The 19188-nt window shown below is 39.1% G+C and overlaps 1 protein-coding gene across 1 annotated transcript in view; it reads right to left on the bottom strand.

Annotated features, from left to right (window-relative positions):
• Positions 1 to 207: 207 nt before the first annotated feature.
• The window catches only part of NIPAL2 (NIPA-like domain containing 2), a 112570-nt gene continuing 93589 nt past the window's right edge, over positions 208 to 19188 (bottom strand). The window contains exons 7-11 of the mRNA XM_011952726.1: positions 13169 to 13304; positions 11180 to 11268; positions 4010 to 4073; positions 2798 to 2892; positions 208 to 1142 (exon numbers count right to left, since the gene is read on the bottom strand). Of these exons, the coding sequence (XP_011808116.1) occupies positions 1030 to 1142; positions 2798 to 2892; positions 4010 to 4073; positions 11180 to 11268; positions 13169 to 13304 (497 nt within the window). The 3' untranslated portion in view covers positions 208 to 1029. The remainder of the gene's footprint in view (positions 1143 to 2797; positions 2893 to 4009; positions 4074 to 11179; positions 11269 to 13168; positions 13305 to 19188) is intronic.

Genomic DNA, 19188 nt, shown 5'->3' with positions numbered 1-19188 from the left:
ACAAAGCTTGAGATAATGACTTTGGGAAGAAATGATGTGTAGTGAAAGTATCACTAAGAATTTAAATGTGATTTTTTAGACTTACATGGAGAATAAGACATATAAACCCACTTGATAAATTATAAGATCTATAAAAACAAAGGCATAGGATATTAAATTTTTCTTCAGTTTCAAGTATAATAGAATCATACAGCTGAAGAAAACATCACCATTCTATATTTTTATTACAAAATAAAGAAACATTGGTCCTACTTTTTGTCTCTAATGCTTCACGAATTTATGTGTCAGCCTTGCGCGGGGGCTGTGCTAATCTTCTCTGCATTGTTCCTATTTTAGTATACGGGCTACCGAAACAAGCAGAGTCCTACTTCTTAAACTTCCTCTTTCTTACATTTAAAAAGCCCACCAGTCAAGGTCTTTTAATTTTGTTATACACCATCACTGAATGCCATTTATAAATTCTAATTTTAAAGAGACCCTTAATTTTCCAAGGAGGACTTTGATAGCATTAGTTTTCAGAAAAGATGACTTGCGATTCTAATTTAGGACTTGAAAGGTAAGATTTTTATAGGGAGGCTTATAAAAGGTGGCTTAGAAAAAAATGAGCACTCTCAAGCCTTTCTTTTGGGAGTCAGGCTATGGGGCTGAAGTGTCTTTTTAAAGTGGAGCAACTGACACTACCCATGGGAGAAGCCACCTATGTGACCTATGGCCAAACCGCAAATGTACATTTCTGTGCAACATTCCTGCTAGAGCAGCTGGGCTCTGATTAAGGTGTAGCTGGCTAGATAATCACTAGGGAGAGGTCCAGGGTGTGGGGAACACTTCAAATCACATTCCATGGAAATATTAGACTGTCAGAGCTTAGGAAGCCCCCGATTGTCCATAGACACTGAGGTGGGGGAAAGGACTGAAATGAACGCTAGCACATGTCAGCTTATAAAAGAGCTGCTGACACAAATTGAACATGTGCAATTTTTAAAAAAGGTGGTATCGAATAACAGGCCAACAGTCATCCCTCTCAGCATTTTAGACCTCTTTCTTCTCTCCACTTTGGCTGTTTATTGAGTCACTTCCATCAGGCAAAGTTCCATAGGATAAGCTATTTGAATCTGGTTGTATTTTGTCCAACATTTGTTTCCCTGTGGAGATAATAATCATAGAGAATCTTTTGTGGTCTTACAGAAAAATGAGTCTTAATAATTTCTCCTCAATCTAGGCCACATTTTATCACCTCTCTTTTATACTATGTGGGCACTGTCTAAACAGAAGAGATGAATGTCAAGGAAGGAAAGGCCCTTGGAATGCCATGTCTCTAGCTGTGTGATAGCATGCTGTCTGTGTCAGAGCCACTGTCACCACCCCCACAGGATCGACAGGCTGTACATGGAAATCAGGTGGGTTTAGTCTGGAGATTCACATGAAGCATTCACTCATCTCCAAGCCTTTCTCCCCAGGGTTGTGTCTTCTTTTCCATGTTGAATGCATATAACAACATAGAAAAATAGCCTTTGATAGTGGCTTCTAAAGCTGCTACGGAGTCTATGCACTGGGCTTTGTGAAATAAAAAATAGAGTTAAAAATAATCAGGCTGGGCGCAGTGGCTCACACCTATAATCCCAGCACATTGGGAGGCTGAGGCAGGCGAATCACTTGAGGTCAGGAGTTTGAGACCAGCCTGGCCAACATGGTGAAATAGAAAAATCAGCCAGGCATGGTGGTGCATACCTGTAATCCCAGCTACTTGGGAGGCTGAGACACAAGAATCACTTGAACCCTGAGAGGGGAGGCTGCAGTAAGCTGAGATTGTGCCACTGCACTCCAGAACTGGGTGACAGAGCAAGACTCCGTCTCAAAAAAAAAAAAATTAAAAAAACAAATAAATAAAATCAAACTTTATTTCCTACTAAAGAACCTCTAACCATATAAGGCTTCTCTCACACGCACCTTTGCCACTGATGCCAATTCTTTCATTGACTGCTCCCAGCAGATAAGTTGGCTCGAATGGCAAAGAGAACACAGAATTCATTGCATGGGGCCATATTTCTCAGTCTTAGGGATGAGGCTTCCCTAGTTTTTGCTTCACAGGCATGATGCTAACAGAATGGCGGAGAAAGCTGTGAGGATATCTCCACTCCTGCCTGGAAACCTATAGGTCCCCCCATACCCCCAATAAGGCTGGAGAGTGCTGAGGGCGGGTGGATGGGGGAAGAGGTGACACAATAGACTGTTTCCTCTGTCCTGGACTTGGCTTTTGTTGTCTACATGACTAGGTGAGTTATTTCTCAGTGAGAGTGAGAACGGGAAAGAGTGTTTGCTCTCTGTGTAGGCAGGGTGAGGAAGGGGGAAGAAGCTACTCATGTTTTGGTGACTGTCCTGAGCCACAGTGCACAAGTCACCCCAGGCTTTCCCCAAGACATGTTCCTTAGCTGCCTACCCTTTGTCCTTGGATGTTCCTTTAAGGTTCTCAAAGTGGCAGGGGTCTGCTGCTGGTAGTCATTGCTACTCTTTTCTCTACCCTTTTCCAATTTAAGGAAACCCAAAAAGGAAATCCTCCAAATCACCCAAATCAAGGAAACGTGGTCAGTTCTCTTATATCCCCAGTTCTGTGCAAAACTAATATTCAATAAATTATTAGTAACATTTACACTGAAAATATCACCTTTGGTTTCATTATTAAATGCACATTTTTAAGGGTAGGAATTATGTTTTATATTAACTTACCACCCAAAATAATACCAATAATTATTCATTTATAAGGATCAAATTTTCCACTATAAAGAATATATGATTTTACCAGGAATATTTCCAAAATCAATATAAGACTGTTGCAGATGTTCCTTTTCTCGATTTCTTGTGACCAAAAATACACCAAGGAATGACAGAAAACACCTGTAAGAATAATATTAATAAAGAATACAAGAACACTGAAACAGACTCATGATATTAAATAACTGAGCTCCGTATTCTACATGATGACATAAATCCCATTGGTTTTGTTCATCCAGTTTCTGGTAAGCTTCCTAGTACTTGTCTTAATTAGCACAGCCAATAGTTCTACCCAGAACCAAGACCTGGGCAGATTCCAGTAGATCCCTCCCCCAGGTTTTTACCATCTGGGGGCTAATTCAGGCTCAAAACCCTTTGGGTAGACACCCTGTCTCATTTTCTACCCATGCACGCCCAGATCCATTTCTGGCATGTGACACAAGAGAAAAAATAATTTATTCTTTAATTTTCTAAGAAATCTAGTTGTCCTTGGCCATAAGAGTAGTCATAATTTCCAGACCTCAGAAGTTTGGCCTTGACCAAATATCTTATGAAATTGAATTTTCAAGATAGACGGCTTCCTACACAGAAAATAGCCTAGGCTTAAGTTTGCATAACAATGGTCATGCTGACTATCAGATCAGAAGCAGCTAAACATTTAATGAAGTGCCTCATGGACTCATGGAAGCTCCTATACACTGGCGATATATTGTCAAAGTTCTGCTTTCTGTTTGCAAGCAATGCTAGCAATGATGCCCACCAAATCTCTAGGAAGAGTTCAAGCTGCACACTCTGACACAAGGAAGGGACACTACCAACATGATGTTATCATGACTAAAGCAAGGGATCTGCCCATCTTGGTCTTTTATTTTGGGCGACCCTAGAGGATCATGATTCTCTAATTTAGATCTAATCTAGGGGTTCCCAAGAGTGAAGTAGGTCTGATACAGTACAGACAGGTCATGGAGTAACTACAAGGGCCAGTGGATGTATCTTGTCTTTGGCCTGGAATTGAAAATCCCCGATGTTTCAGAGCTTCAGAGGAATACCTAAGTCACAAAGCCAAAGACACTGAGCCCCATGTAGGGCCTTAAGTTAAAAAATATGTTTCTTTTAGGAGCTCAGGAGACTGATGTTTCTTATATTATTTTCCAACTTTCTATACCTCTGGTACAATGCCAAAAATCCTATGTAAAAGTAATAGAATTCCACATACTTTACCTCTGAGACATTTACTCACCCAAAAAGATATACAAATACAGTGAGAAAAGCAGCACCAAGGAATTCCTGATAAAATATGATACCTGTGACACAGGAAAAGAAGATAAAATTGATTTCAAAGTAAGGTTATTTATAATAGCTAAATATTGTTTGTAAACTTATGTTAATATGTTATTTTTTCAAGGTAAATTTAGTCACCCTTAAAATGCACATTCAGCAGTTTAGTTTAAGAAAATTTGCAGGCCACACATTCTGAATTATTCCAAAAAGAACATAGATCTGTAGACCTGATATAATTATCATTATTATAAAATCAACATAATTGACATATATTTGCAAGCAGAAATTTCTCATCCAGTCCAGGATTGTCCCACTGGAACATACAAGAAAACAACACTCTAGTGACTATTCCCTACCTGCAGTTTTAAGTCAGGAGTCAGCCAGCCTGGCCTAAGAGTCTTGCTGGACTCTGGGGCCTCTGACACGGCAGGTCCGCCTCAGGCCAGCTGCTGCCACCCATGCTGTCACTTGTGGCGATACCAGTGATCTGTTGGTCTGGCCCCACGGCAACTCAAGCACCAAAGCACACTCTAGCAGCTGAGGTGCTACCTTAGCTCCACTCCCCACTGCCAGCGCCCATCTCATCTTCCTCTGGTCTTCCATAGATAAACAAGGATGCATCATCTACTTTGATGAATGTTGCTTCTATCCCTGTTGGTCTCAATGATTTCTTCTGTAAAGTTCCAAAGCCTTCATAGAGTTTTTGTTAAATAAGATATCTTTAAGTTATATGTTGCCTGGAATTAAATTTTTTTGTGTGTGGTGTTATCCTTGCTAGCCAGCCAACAAATGTTTATTGAACGTCTGCTGTGTGTCAGCCACTGCTCTAGGTCTTGGAGAAACGACAGGACAGAGATCTATCCTCAAGGAGCTTTCTCAATCTTCACCTTATCTTCTTACCTAGGGAATGAACTTCTTACAGGAAGAAGTCATGTCCAGTTCTAATGAATATTTGTTGAATGAATGAAAGTTTCTGAAGCACACTCCAGGTTATTACATACTTCCTTATAACCATTTTAATGTTTTCATGTTATTTTATTTATTTATTTATTTATTTTTGAGACAGAGTCTCACTCTGTCTCCCAGGCTGGAGTGCAGTGGTGCGATCTTGGCTCACTGCAAGCTCTGCCTCCCAGGTTCACGCCATTCTCCCGCCTCAGCCTCCTGAGTAGCTGGGACCACAGGCGCCCGCCACCTCGCCTGGCTAATTTTTTGTATTTTTTAGTAGAAACGGGGTTTCACAGTGTTAGCCAGGATGGTCTCGATCTCCTGACCACCCACCCCACCTTGGCCTCCCAAAGTGCTGGGATTACAGGAGTGAGCCATTGCGCCCGGCCAGTTTTCATGTTATTTTAAACTGATATACCATAATATTCATTTCTCTAAGGGCATTTCAAATTGGTTCTACATCTTTTTTCTTTAGTAAAGCAGCAATATACTTCTTTGTACAGGCATATCTTGGAAATACATGGTTTTGGTTCCAGACCACATCACAATAAAGCTAATCTCTCAATAAAGCAAGTCACACTAAATTTTTGGTTTCCCAGTGTACATAAAAGTTATGTTTATACTATACTATAGTTTATCAAATGTGCAATAGCATTATGTCTAAAAAAAGTATATACCTTTATTAAAATACTTTATTGCTAAAAATGCTAATGATCATCTGAGCCTGCAGTGAGTCCTAATCTTTTTGCTCGTTGGAGGGACTTGCCCCAGTGTTGATGGTTGCTGATTGATCAGGGTTGTGGTTGCTGAAGTTTGGGGTGGCTGTGGCAACTTCTTAAGATAAGACAATGATGAAGTTTGCCATATCAATTAACTCTTGTGAAAGATTTCTTTGTAGCATGCAATGCTGTTTGATAGCATTTGACTTACAGTAGAAATTCTTTCAAAATCTCTACTTAATCTTCTCGAACACAGCTGCTGCTTCATCAACTAGGTTACTGAAATATTCTAAATCCTTTGTTTTCATTTCAACAATGTTCCTAGCATCTTCACCAAGAGTAGTTTCCACTTCAAGAAACCACTTTCTTTGCTCTTTTATAAAAAGCAACTCCTCATCCATTAAAGTTTGATCATGAAGTTGTAGCAATCCAGTCACATCTTCAGGCTCCACTTCTATTCTAGTTCTTTTTCTATTTCCATCACATCTGCAGTTACTGCCTTCTCTGAAGTCTTGAACCTTTCAAAATCATCCAGGAGAGTTAGAACAGACTTCTTCCAAACTCCTGTCAATGTGCATATTTTAGCCTCCGCCCATGAATCACAAAGGTTCTTAATGACATCAAGAAAATCAGAAAGTTTTCAATTTACTTTGCTAAGATCAATTGGCAGAATCACTATCTGTGACAGCTATAGCCTTATGAAATGTATTTCTTAAATAATAAGACTTGAAAGTCAAAATTACTCATTGATCCATGGGCTGCAGAATGGATGTTGTGTTAGCGGGCGTGAAAACAACATTCGTCTCCTTGTACATCTCCATAAGAGTTCTTGGGTGATCAGGTTCATTGCCAATAAGCAGTAATATTTTCAAAGGAATCTTTTTCCTGGTCATTAAGTCTCAACAGTGGGTTTAAAATATTCAGTAACCCATGCCATAAACAGATGTATTGTTATCCAGGATTAGTTGTTTCATTTAGAGAGTACAGGCAGACTAGATTTAGCATAATTCTTAAGGGCCTTAGGCTTTTCAGAATGGTTAATAACTCTCTCTCTCTCTCTCTCTCTCTCTCTCTCTCTCTCTCTCTCTCGCCCAGGCTGGAGTGCAATAGTGTCATCTTGGCTCACCGCAACCTCCGCCTGCCAGGTTCAAGCAATTCTCCTGCCTCAGCCTCCCAAGTAGCTGGGATTATGGGCATGCGCTACCATGCCCAGCTAATCTTGTATTTTTAGTAGAGACAGGGTTTCTCCATGTTGGTCAGGCTGGGCTCGAATTCCCGACCTCAAGTGATCCGCCCGCCTCAGCCTCCCAAAGTGCTGGGATTATAGACATGAGCCACCGCACCCAGCCCAGAAACTTTTTTCTTTTGCATTCACAACTTGGCTGTTTGGTGCAGAAGGTCTACCTTTCAGCCTGTCTTGGCTTTTGACATGCCTTCCTCACTAAGCTTAACGGTTTCTAGCTTTTGACTTAACGGAAGGATTGTGTGATGTTTCCTTTCACCTGAACAGTTACAGGCCATTGTAGGGTTATTAAATGGCCAGATTTCAATATTGTTGTGTCCCAGGGAATACGGAGGCCCAAGGGGAAGGAGAGAGATGTGGGAACAGCTGGTCAGTGGAGCATCAGAACACATACATTTATTGGTAAGTTGGCAGTCTTACACAGGTGCAGTTTGTGGTGTCTCAAAACAAGTATGGTAGTACATTAAAGATCACTGATCACAGATCACCATAACAGATATAATAATAACAATTTGAAATAATGCAATAATTACTGAAACATGACACAGAGATATGAAGTGAGCACATGCTGTTGGAAAAATGATTCCAGCAGACTTGTTTGATGCAGGATTGCCACAAACCTTCAATTTGTAAAAAAATGCAGTATCTGCAGAGCACAATAAAATGAGGTATGCCTCATTTTCCCAAGTATTTCATGAATTTTCGTGGGGGTTTTTAGAAGTGGAATTTCTGTTTCCAAAGATTTTCTTGGTCCTCCTAGAAAACCTTTATTTATTTTTAACTTTTATTTTTTTAGAGATGGGGTCCTGCTCCATCACCCAGGCTGGAGAGTAGTGGCGTGATTATAGCTCACTGTAACCTTGGACTTCCAGGCCAAGTGATACTCCCGCCTCAGCCTCCTGCGTAGCTGGGACTACAGGTGTGCACCGCCACACTTGGCTATTTTTTTTTCCAATTTAAAAACATTGTGGGCTGGGCACAGTGGCTCAAGCCTGTAATCCCAGCACTTTGGGAGGCCGAGACGGGCGGATCACGAGGTCAGGGGATCGAGACCATCCTGGCTAACACGGTGAAACCCCGTCTCTACTAAAAAATACAAAAAACTATCCGGGCAAGGTGGCGGGCACCTGTAGTCCCAGCTACTCGGGAGGCTGAGGCAGGAGAATGGCGTAAACCCGGGAGGCGGAGCTTGCAGTGAGCTGAGATCCGGCCACTGCACTCCAGCCTGGGCCACAGGGCAAGACTCTGTCTAAATAAATAAATAAATAAATAAATAAAAACATTGTAGTAAAATATACATAACATAAAATTTACTATCTCTATTTTTTTTTGGTGTATAGTTCAGTAGTGATAAGTAGGTTCACACTGTTTTGCAACCAATTTCCAGAACTTTTTCCTCTTGTAAAACTGAAATTCTACTCATTTCCTCCTCCCCTCAGCCATCGTTCTACTTTTGTTTCTATAAATCTCACTACTCTAGATATCACATATAAGTGGAATCATACAATATTTTTCTTTTTGTGACTGGCTTATTTCACTTACCATAATGCTCTCAAGGTTCATTTATGTTGTAGCATGTGTTATAATTTCCTTCCTTTTAAAAGCTGAATATATTCCATTGTATATATATACCATGTTTTGTTTATTCATCTGTGGATGGACATCTGGGTTGCTTCTACCTTCTGGCTATTGTGAATAATGCTGCTATGAACATACATATACAAATGTCTTTTCAAGACCTTGCTTTCAATTCTCTTGCCTAGAAGTGAAATTGCTAGATCATATGGTAATTCCATTTTTAATTTTTTGAGGAACTGCCACACTGTTTTCCATAATGGCAGCACCATTTTACATCCCAACCAACGGTGTACGAAAGTTCCAGTTCATCCACATCCTCACCACCATTTGTTGTTTTCTCTTGTTAATAGCAGCCATCCTATTGGGTGTGAGATTATATCTCATTGTGGTTTTGATTTGCATTTCCCTTATGATTAGGTGTTGAACATCTTTTCACGTCTTTGGCCATTTGTGTATCTTCTTTTCAAAACATCTATTCAAGTTCTTTTCCCATTTTAAAATCAGGTTATTTGGGTTTTTGTTGTTGACTTGTAGAATCAAAGAATAGAAATATTTTTAAGGCTTCTGATAAAAACTACAAAACTCAGTTCTAGGAGGGTGGCACCATGTTACCCGGCCCATAAGAGTGCCTGTGATACTGTAGCCTTATCAGCATTGGATAATGCAATAAAAAGAACAAACAAAACTTGACTAATTAGTAGGCAAAATATGGTCTCATCTTAATTGTAAGCTATGCTTTCTCATGGAGGCAGAGAGAAGAAGTAGTCAGCAAGCTCCACCACCATTCCACTCACCAGTAACATCAGAGGGACTCTTATGCCTCCCAAAAGGTCTCAGCATCCTCCTGACTCATTAATTACTCTGTATGCTGAGTATTAAGACCCAGCCCTGTTGGTTCTCCTAGAAAATCTTTATTTATTTTTAACTTTTTTTTTTAGAGATGGGGTCCTGCTCTGTCACCCAGGCTTCAGAGCAGTGGTGTGACTATAGCTCACTGTAACTTCGAACTTCTGGGTTCAAACAATCCTCCTGCCTTAGCCTCCTGAGTAGCTGGGAATACAGGTATGTGCCACCATACCTGGCTGATTTTCCCCCTAATTTTTTAGAGATAACATTTTGCTATGTTCCCAGGCTGCAGAAAACCTTCTGATCAGGGCAACTATATACTTTATGCACATTAACTATCAGGCTTATGTCATTTCTGTGACTCTTTTTGGCCTATTTTCCTTTTCCAATAATTCTAAGACACATCAATATGCAATCTTTTCTTACTTTGTTAACTAGCTTAAAATACTAAAAAATTAGATGTCATGGGATAGAATCTTTTTCTTTAAATATTAAGTGTCAAGTTTGGGAAACAGAAAACGCATTAATTACTTTAAAGAACTACCCACTGACAGTCACATTGTTTTCCATAAAATAAAAAAAAAATGTGTCATTTAGGAAAGAGATAATCTTCAATTACTCCCTCAAATACATAAACTTTACACTGAGAAATGAACTCTCAAGATCAAGAAGGTGGTAAATACATCAAATAAGCCAATGAATGAGGGCATACCAGTACCAAATTTAGAAATGGTATACTTGAATCAACTGTTTTTGGTTTGGACTGAGTTTCAAATTTATACTTTTAGTTTTAATGTTATCATGCCTGTCATATTTTAAAAAAATGGTCCTTACTAATAAAAGAACTGCAATAGTAGAAAAATAGAGGCCAGAATAGCAAAGGCAGTAGTTTCTATTCTTGTCTCTCAGGCTTTCCCTGGAACATTGAATTCAGTTTTGGATTGTGCTCTCTGATCAAGCTGGTGAGGGGCATATAGGGAAGAGTTAGTAGAATTGGGCATGTATGGCCCAGAGATAAGACTCAAGAGGATCTTTCAGTTGCTTTGATGATCAGAAGGGCTGATATAGCTTGGATATCTGTCCCCTCCAAATCACATGTTGAAATGTGATCCCCAAATGTTGGAGGTGGGGCCTAGAGGAAGGTGTTTGGGTCCTAGGGGTGGATCCTTCATGAATGGCTTGGTGTCCTCTGTCAGTCCTGAGTTCATATGAGATCTGTTTGTTAAAGATACTGGGGACCTACCCCTCTCCCTTGCCCCATCTCTTGCTATGTGATACGCCTATTCACCCTTTGCCTTCTGCCACAGTAAAAGCTTCCTGAGGTCCTGACAAGAAGCAGATGCTGGCACCATGCTTCTGTACCATCTGCAGAGCCATGAGGCAAATAAACTTCTTTTTAAAATAAATTACCCAGTCTCAGGTATTCCTTTATAGCAACACAAAATGGACTAATACAAGGGCTGGCAAGGGAAAGACTCCAACAAGAAGAACAAAGATGAGTGTCTTGAATTTGCAAGGAAACTCATTTCAGCTCCAATATAAGAACACATTTTCTACTTAGAAATCTCCAGAGAATGAGAGTGATCCAAAGCAGGACTGAGCTGAGCCAGGAGGCAGACAGCATTCACAAAAAGTAGAGGAACCTCTCCTGGAGGACTGTCATAGGGGAAATTCAGACACCAGGTGGAGGCAACAGAGATCCTTACAACCTAAAGATTTCTGGATCCTCTCATTTACTCTGGGAGATACTTAATTTATGCTTGGAATCACCTATGTATAGAAAACCAAAACTCACCTGCAATGATGGCACTGATTGTAAAGAAAATATGATTAACTGGCACCACTCTTGTCGTATTGTAGAGTTTCGTGGCTTGATTCAGGAACCTAGAGCAGAAGGCACTTACTGGAACTTTGGCTTTAAGAGACATTCAGCAATAAGTTAACAATAACTTCAAGAAACGCGTGTTCTTTAGCTACAATTACAAAGGGAAAGGAGGTGCAGTGAAAGGGCATTTCCAATCAGCAGTCATAGCTTATATGCATCTGATGTATGAGATCAGATGTCAGGTTTTATGGTCTGTTTAAACCAACAACAGTAACAATGAAAAGCAATTAATCATATTCCGAGGCCACAGAAGTTTGAGTTGGAAGTGATTCAAGCTGCTGGACCAGTATCACACTGGGCCTGATTCATTAGGATAGACCCTAGAATCTGTTAAATATCATATCTGGGGAATAGTAGAGCTATCCATTGACATGCCACGTGCCAAGAAAGAAGATGGAGAAGTAAAGGAATGTTTAATGTTTCAAAAACAATGCTCAGTGCTCCAGCTGCAGAGCATATGTGGGAGCTCAACTTCTCATTCTGGCCACCAACACAAAAGCAGTTCTCACAACTGTGCTGTGCTGCCCTGCTCGGGACTAGATTGTTTTTTGAAGCAGTGAATTGTACTATCACAGGGGTGCTTTTAAAAAGCATGAATGCTTAGGTCCTACTCTAGAGCAATTGAAAAAAGTACTTTGTGGGTAGAGCCTGTGTGTATCTGTGTGTGTGTGTGTGTATACATACACATATGTAGGTATACATAAATGCATGTATGTTCTTGTATGCCTGCATGTACGTATATGTACAAAAGTCAGGTCATATACATGCATGTACATATATATGTACAAAACCCAGGTCATTTTAATGGGCAACCAGGGCTGAGAACCACAGTTGTACAGTGTGATGGGTGCAGAGATTGAGACAGGGTGACAGAATGCAGTTTACCCCCAATTGTCAAATTTACAAAGTATGGTATGAAGATAATGCCACTAATCCCAAAAGATATTGTGGCAGTACCAATTAATTCAGAAGAAGAAAGAGAAAAAAATAGCAAAATACAAGTATTAGAAACACAGACTTATAAGGAGATGACAAACCAGTGACAAAACATTGGGTTTCTCCAGTAATTCTCCACAGACCTTATAACAGGACCTATTTTCAGTCCATAACAATTAGATGGTACTTCTCGCACCTACAGAAGGAACCACTTTTGTACTGATTTTGAGCTCTGATTTCTTATCTGTGATGGTGCTTTTGCACAGCATTTTGGGGTGAACAGAAAACTTTCAGGTCAACTCAAGAAAGCCCAGCAGGCAAAGGCACAATCCCAGTGTGAGAAATGGAGGGGAAGTGATCAGAGCTGATGGAAGTGGGGGCAGGGAAGAGCAGAAATTAAAAATGTTCCATGTCACCACTATTAGGCCCCAAGAGAAACATAAAACAATCATTCCGCAATCCCATGGATACAAAGGAAATTCTGGCCAAAGATGCAAAATTTTGGGGAAAGGATTTCCCTCCCGGCCAAATGTCTGGTTTCGTCCATCTCTGGGCAATTAGTGAGCATGAGCTAAGAAATGAAGGTGAAGGGTTCATGTGTGTCCTATATTTAGAATGAAAGCCTGGATGTGGACCTGCCCCTTTGATTTATTGCTAATGACAACCTGTGTACCATGGATATTAATTACAAGCAGAAGAGCATCAGGAAAGTATCAAAGTGCACTTAGCTGGATTAAGGCTGCGCTTTAGAACTCACAAGACATGAAGGCAACTCTTCGTAAAAACTCATTATTGGATGCAAAGGAGGAAGCAAGGCACATTGACTGAGGACAAGCTATAGGCCCTTCACCCTTAGAAATCAGTTGTATCTCATTTTAATTATCATCTGAAGCCAATAAAGATTAATGCCCAGAGAAGCACAGGAATGTTGAAAGATTAGTGAGTATGTAGAAGCTAACTTACTTGACTTGGAAAACACAAGATGCTATCATGATGATAAACATGATATAGAAAATGGGATAAGTTAGTTGCATTTTATCCGTCATAGAAAAAGTGATCATGCCTGAGACGGCCTTTACTGAAATAACAGTCAATGAGGCTGAAAAAGAAAACAAAAAACACAAAGAACATATTTGAGATTGAATTAACAAATAAATATCTTAAGCTTATGTGGCAGAGTAGCAAATACACCAATTATGGTTTAAGAATGAACATGGTTGTGAGAGGTGTAGGAAGGAATGTGACAGTAGTAAGCAGTGGCCTCATTGCTTGAGCCATGCTGGATTTCAAATTTGCTTAAATCAGCTAAAGTTCTGCTGTGTGACTGTGTGCTTTATTATTATTATTTTTTAATCTTTGGAGCAAGATGCTTCTTTTCCAGCCCTAACTGTTGAAAGAATGCTGTGGAGGTTATAATTATGAATAGATGGGAAAGGCAAAAACAATGGAGGGAGGAGATAAGAAAAGTCAGATTGTCCATGTGACGTTAATGAGAAAAATAACTATTAAGCTATACTGAAAATTTAAAAACCAAATAGATGAGAAGACTAGCAAGTGAAATGCAACTCACTTCTTGAGTTTACTTAGAGTTGTGTTAAGTCATTGCTTCTCAGCCTTTTGGCTACGATCAAGTGAGTTGTACTAAGTCTATATACAAGCCTTTTTGTTAGGAGACACCTAGAAGTTTCACTAAAAATATTTTTGACAATGACAATAATTGGAAAGAGGACCAGAGTTGAGTATTCATTTCTCAGGGTGGACCATCAATTTAAGGTTTACATAAGCAATAACTATTTATTTTCTATGCTAAAGATGAACTCATCCCTTATGAGAATAAACTTTTCATATGTTCCAAACAGCCATTAAGAAAAAGTAACTTGATAAGGTTATATCACTATGAAAGTAATGGAGCATTTTCCGACAACATCATCTTTCTGTAAGGAAGAAAAGAATGCTTTCTGTCTTATGTCTCTTGAAGTTACTGCTGCAAATAATTCCATAATTTAGCTAAAATTCACTGAAAGTTCAAAAATAATTTTTACATGAAATCAAAAAATTATAAGTCAGAGGCAATGCAAAGGAGAAATACTCCCTTTGTTACTGTTGATCTACTTGGCCACAATATATCTGAGTTTTCCTCCTTTTATTTGAAAAGGTATTTTATATATATATATTTGAAATATATATATATTTAAAATGGCGACTGGTGGCCAGCCAAGAAAGAGTCTTCCATAATATCGTTTTCCAAAAACTGAAAATATACTTTAACTTGAAGGGTACTAGGGCACACTTCCAGATTAGGCATTTTCTTTCAGTTAAAAATCATAATTGGCCGGGCGCGGTGGCTCACGCCTGTAATCCCAGCACTTTGGGAGGCCGAGGCGGGTGGATCACGAGGTCAGGAGATCGAGACCCTCCTGGCTAACACGGTGAAATCCTGTCTCTACTGAAAATACAAAAAATTAGCTGGGCATGGTGGCGGGCGCCTGTAGTCCCAACTACAGCTAATCGGGAGGGTGAGGCAGGAGAATGGCGTGAACTTGGGAGGCGGAGCTTGCACTGAGCGGAGATCGCACCACTGCACTCCAGCCTGGGCGACAGAGCAAGGCCAGATTCCGTCTTAAAAAAACAAACAAACAAACAAAACCATAATTGACACAAGAGATCAGGTAATAAATTCTAAAAACAAACCCCAGTTCTCAACAAAGAGGCCCTTACAGTCAGGTCTCTCTCCATCTTAAGATGTCTTTTGACCTGATTCTTTTATGTATTTCCTATTGATGATGCCAATAGTCACATCTTAGCTAACCTAGGCTTTTTAAATAGCTATAGAGATCTGTGTGTCACTTGATGGTTTAAGTTTGTAGGTTAGCTCTTGAGGGACCTTGATTTCCTCCTAAACACTGAAATCAGAGCACAATGTGATTATGATCTTGGGGTCTGAACAGCCAGGTTTCCCAAAGGGACAATTAATGGAGAAGGAGTTAAACGTACTGTCCCATTAGCCTCAGAACCTCAGAATTGCAAAGGACCTTAAAGGTCATCTGATTTAACCACTATCTGATTTTATATTATACTTAAATAAAGACAAAAACAAAACTAGAATTCTCTGTTATTGATAGCTAAACAAACTATCAATTTCTGTAGCCAATCATTGTATTTTCAAAGCATGCACAATTGTCAACTGATTAATCACTATTTTAACCTGTAAGTTATTTCTAGGCTGGTGTTGAGTACTTCTAAGTATTTTTGGGGGGTGGTTGATAAGGATAGGTGGAAATACAGAATTGTAATGCAGTGTTCTTCTAACATTATACTTAAAAATAGAAAGTACTCAGGTAAGCACAGAAAAAATGACTAGAAGAAACTACATCAAGATATTGTCAGTGGTTATCTCTAGCACTGGGATAATGAGTTAACTTTAAATTCATTTAAAAAAATCTACAAAAATAAACACATTCATTTAAAAATTTTTGGAAAATGTGGAAAAGCCTGGAAAGGAAAATTAAAATCACTTGTAGTTTCAGCACTCACCCCAAATCATTTTTGACATTGGGACATATTGTTATTTTCCTATCTATAAGTATGAATATGTTACAACATGTGAATCATAAGGTATATACTACTTAGGAGCTTATTTTCCAAGTATATACCACTTAGGAACTTATTTACCTAAAGTATTTTCTATGCCATTAAGTATTTTTCTAAAGCATGAATTTGTATGAATTGTATATCCTTACAAAAGCATAAAGAATGCTTTTGTATGAATATATAATTTACTTTGGCAATTCCCTATTTTTGGCTATTTAGTTTTTTTTTTTTTTACTGTTAAGAGTGTAGCTGTGATGAATATTCTCGAACATAAGTCTTTGTATATCACTCTGCCTGTTTCCTTAGGAAAACCACCTAAAGGGGAATTCCTGACTACAGCCACTGTGAAAGCTTGTGAAATATACTAGCAAACTGCCTTCCAGAGAGTACCAGCTGCACTCTGTTGTACAGTGCTCAGTTACACAGATTTTCATATTTTTCTTTGTATCTTTCTCTATTTTCTTAATTATCAATAATTACCACATATACTTTCATCATTAGAACAACACCAGTTTTTCTAACCTGTGCTGACCTGTTCTTGAAATTTGGCCCTCTCAATTCCCTCTTAGATTTTCATCAATATACCTCCTTTCAAAAATTTTCCTAGGTTGTCATCAATGTTTCCTTATGAGAGCCATAAACGTTTTATTTGTTAATTTGTCTCTGATAACCAAAGCATTCCATGGATAGAAAAGGACTTCCTGGCCTTCCTAGTTTCCTGATGGTCCCAGAGGCTTTGGAGTACTTTTTTTTTTTTTTTGAGATGGAGTTTCACTCTTGTGGCCCAGGCTGGAGTGCAATGGTACGATCTCAGCTCTTTGCAACCTCCACCTCGTGGGTTCAAATGATTCTCCTGCCTCAGACTCCTGAGTAGCTGGGATTACAGGTGCCCACCACCACACCCAGCTAAGTTTTGTATTTTTAGTAGAGCTGGGGTTTCACTATGTTGGCCAGGCTGGTCTCAAACTCCTGACCTTAGGTGACCCACCTGCCATGGCCTCCCAAAGTGCTGGGATTACAGGTTGAGCCACCGCACCAGGCCTAGAGTCCTTTAAGAATGATCACCACCACTGTCAAAGAGGGCCACTCACCAGAAGTCAGGTTTCTTTCTTCTGACTACCCTCACTTGCTATTTTCTTTTTGTTATTCCAGTCTTTATCAATCACACAAGCAATATTATGTACTTTGCTACCTCTCATGGATACAACATGACTTTAATAAACACTTTTTTAAAAGGTACTAATGCTCATTGTACAATATTCAAGATGAGCACACGGTGCAGAGTGAGCATCCTGGTTCTCATTTCTTGCTGTAATGAGAACACTTCTGGTATTTCACCAACAAGTTCTTTATTCACCAACAACTTATAAATAAGTTTCAATTTATGAAACTTGATGAACTATATTAATGAATTTCTTAAAGAATCTCTCTTTCATTCCCATAGTTAATTAAATTCACATGTTTACTGTGTGCTCACTGTGCTCAATTCTACTTAAAGAATGTACACTGTAAATAATAGACATGCTCTATGTCCTCATGTAGCTAACCTGGCCAGGAAGAGGGGCTCATAACAGCATATAAACATATAAGTAGAATATGTAAGTGTAAATTGTTGTAAGTGTTACAAAGAAGAATCAGTTTTATTAAGACCACTTGGGCCAGGTGCGGTGGCTCCTGCCTGCAATCCTAGCACTTTGGCAAGGTGAGGCGGGAGGATCACCTGAGCCTAGGAGTTTGAGACCAGCCTGGGCAACATGGGGATACCCTGTCTCTCCAAAACAAAAATAATAAAAAATAAATAAATTAGCCAGGCATGATGCCATGCATCTGTAGTCTCAGCTACTCAGGCGGCCGAGGTAGGAGGATCACTTGAGCCTGGGAGTTCGAAGCCTCAATGAGCTATGATTGTGCCACTACACAGAGCAAGGCTCTGTCTCAAAACAAAACAAAGACCACTTTGTCACTGAGTATGATTTGCTCTGTGTTTATTTGCTAATTTCTTTGGATTTTTGTATCAATATTTAGCAGTGATATCAGTTCATATGTTTTTTGTTTGTCCTATTTTTTTTCCCAGTTTGGGGGTGAGTCTTATCTGATTATGTTTTTTTAAAAGTAAAAGCTTTCTTCTTATGTCCTCAAATAGTTGCAACAACATCAGAATAATCTATTCCTTAAGGATTTGAAGATATTACCTTTGGAACTCTCTAGGCCCGGTTCTCTTTTAGGATATAGCTTTTTAACAATTCCTTTGTTTCCTCCGTAGTTATTTTCATTAAAAAATAAGCAATGTATTCAAATTTATATATATGCATATCTATCGTTTCTATTTTGGGGTATTTGTGGTTTTTCTTTTTTTCTGATGGAGGATCTATTTTACTGTCCTTTTTTTTTTTTTTTTTTTTGAGATGGAGTCTAGCTCTGTCACCCAGGCTGGAATGCAGTGGCGCGATCTCGGCTCACTGCAAGCTCTGCCTCCCGGGTTCACGCCATTCTCCTGCCTCAGCCTCCCCATTAGCTGGGACTACAGGCACCTGCCACCATGCCCCGCTAATTTTTTGTATTTTTTAGTAGAGACGGGGTTTCACTGTGTTAGCCAGGATAGGATGGTCTCGATCTCCTGACCTCGTGATCCGCCCACCTCGGCCTCCCAGAGTGCTGGGATTACAGGCGTGAGCCACCGCGCCCGGCCTATTTTTTTGTCTTTTAAGAATACATTGTTATGTTTAGTTATAAATCCATTACTTTTTTCTATTTCATCAATTTTTGCCTTTTTAATTAATTTTAATTATTTCTGCTTTCCTTAGTTTTATTTATTTTTTCTAATTTCTTGAGTGCTTAATTGACTTACATTTAAAGCAATCAATTTCTCTGAGTACAGCATTAGTCAGAAACTCTAGGTTTAATATTAAGTGTTTTAATAATAATTAAAAAATATGCTGCAATTAAATCTTGGTTTCTACTTTGCACAGCTGCAGTTTAAGGGTACTGTTAACATTTCCAGGTGGTAGGGTTTTATTGGTTTCTATTTTTGTTATTATTTTTCTGTTTTTATTTCACCGTGATCTGAGGATGTGGTCTGTACTCTTTCAACTTCCTGGAATTTATCAAGGATTTCTTCATGGCCAATTATATGATCAACTTTTGTAAATGTTACACAGGCACTTAAAAGAAAGTTTATTCTCTGTTTTCAGGCTTTAGAGTTCAATATTAGAGGTACCAGTTCATGATTAATTATTCAGATCCTCTGTCTTTATATGGTTTTCTGTCTAATTATCTTCCATGAGCTAAGTCTCCTAAACACCTTATATTTCTGTTAATGTAGTTTTGCATTTTCTGCAGTTTTTCTATTGCATGTTGGATGTGATATTTTTGTGGATTGTGCTCTTTTTGTC

This window comes from Colobus angolensis, unplaced genomic scaffold (assembly GCF_000951035.1).
Source record: "Colobus angolensis palliatus isolate OR3802 unplaced genomic scaffold, Cang.pa_1.0 Scaffold349, whole genome shotgun sequence".
Taxonomy (NCBI): domain Eukaryota; kingdom Metazoa; phylum Chordata; class Mammalia; order Primates; family Cercopithecidae; genus Colobus; species Colobus angolensis.
The sequence above is the reverse complement of the archived record's forward strand: the minus strand, read 5'-3'. Positions and strand labels throughout refer to the sequence as shown.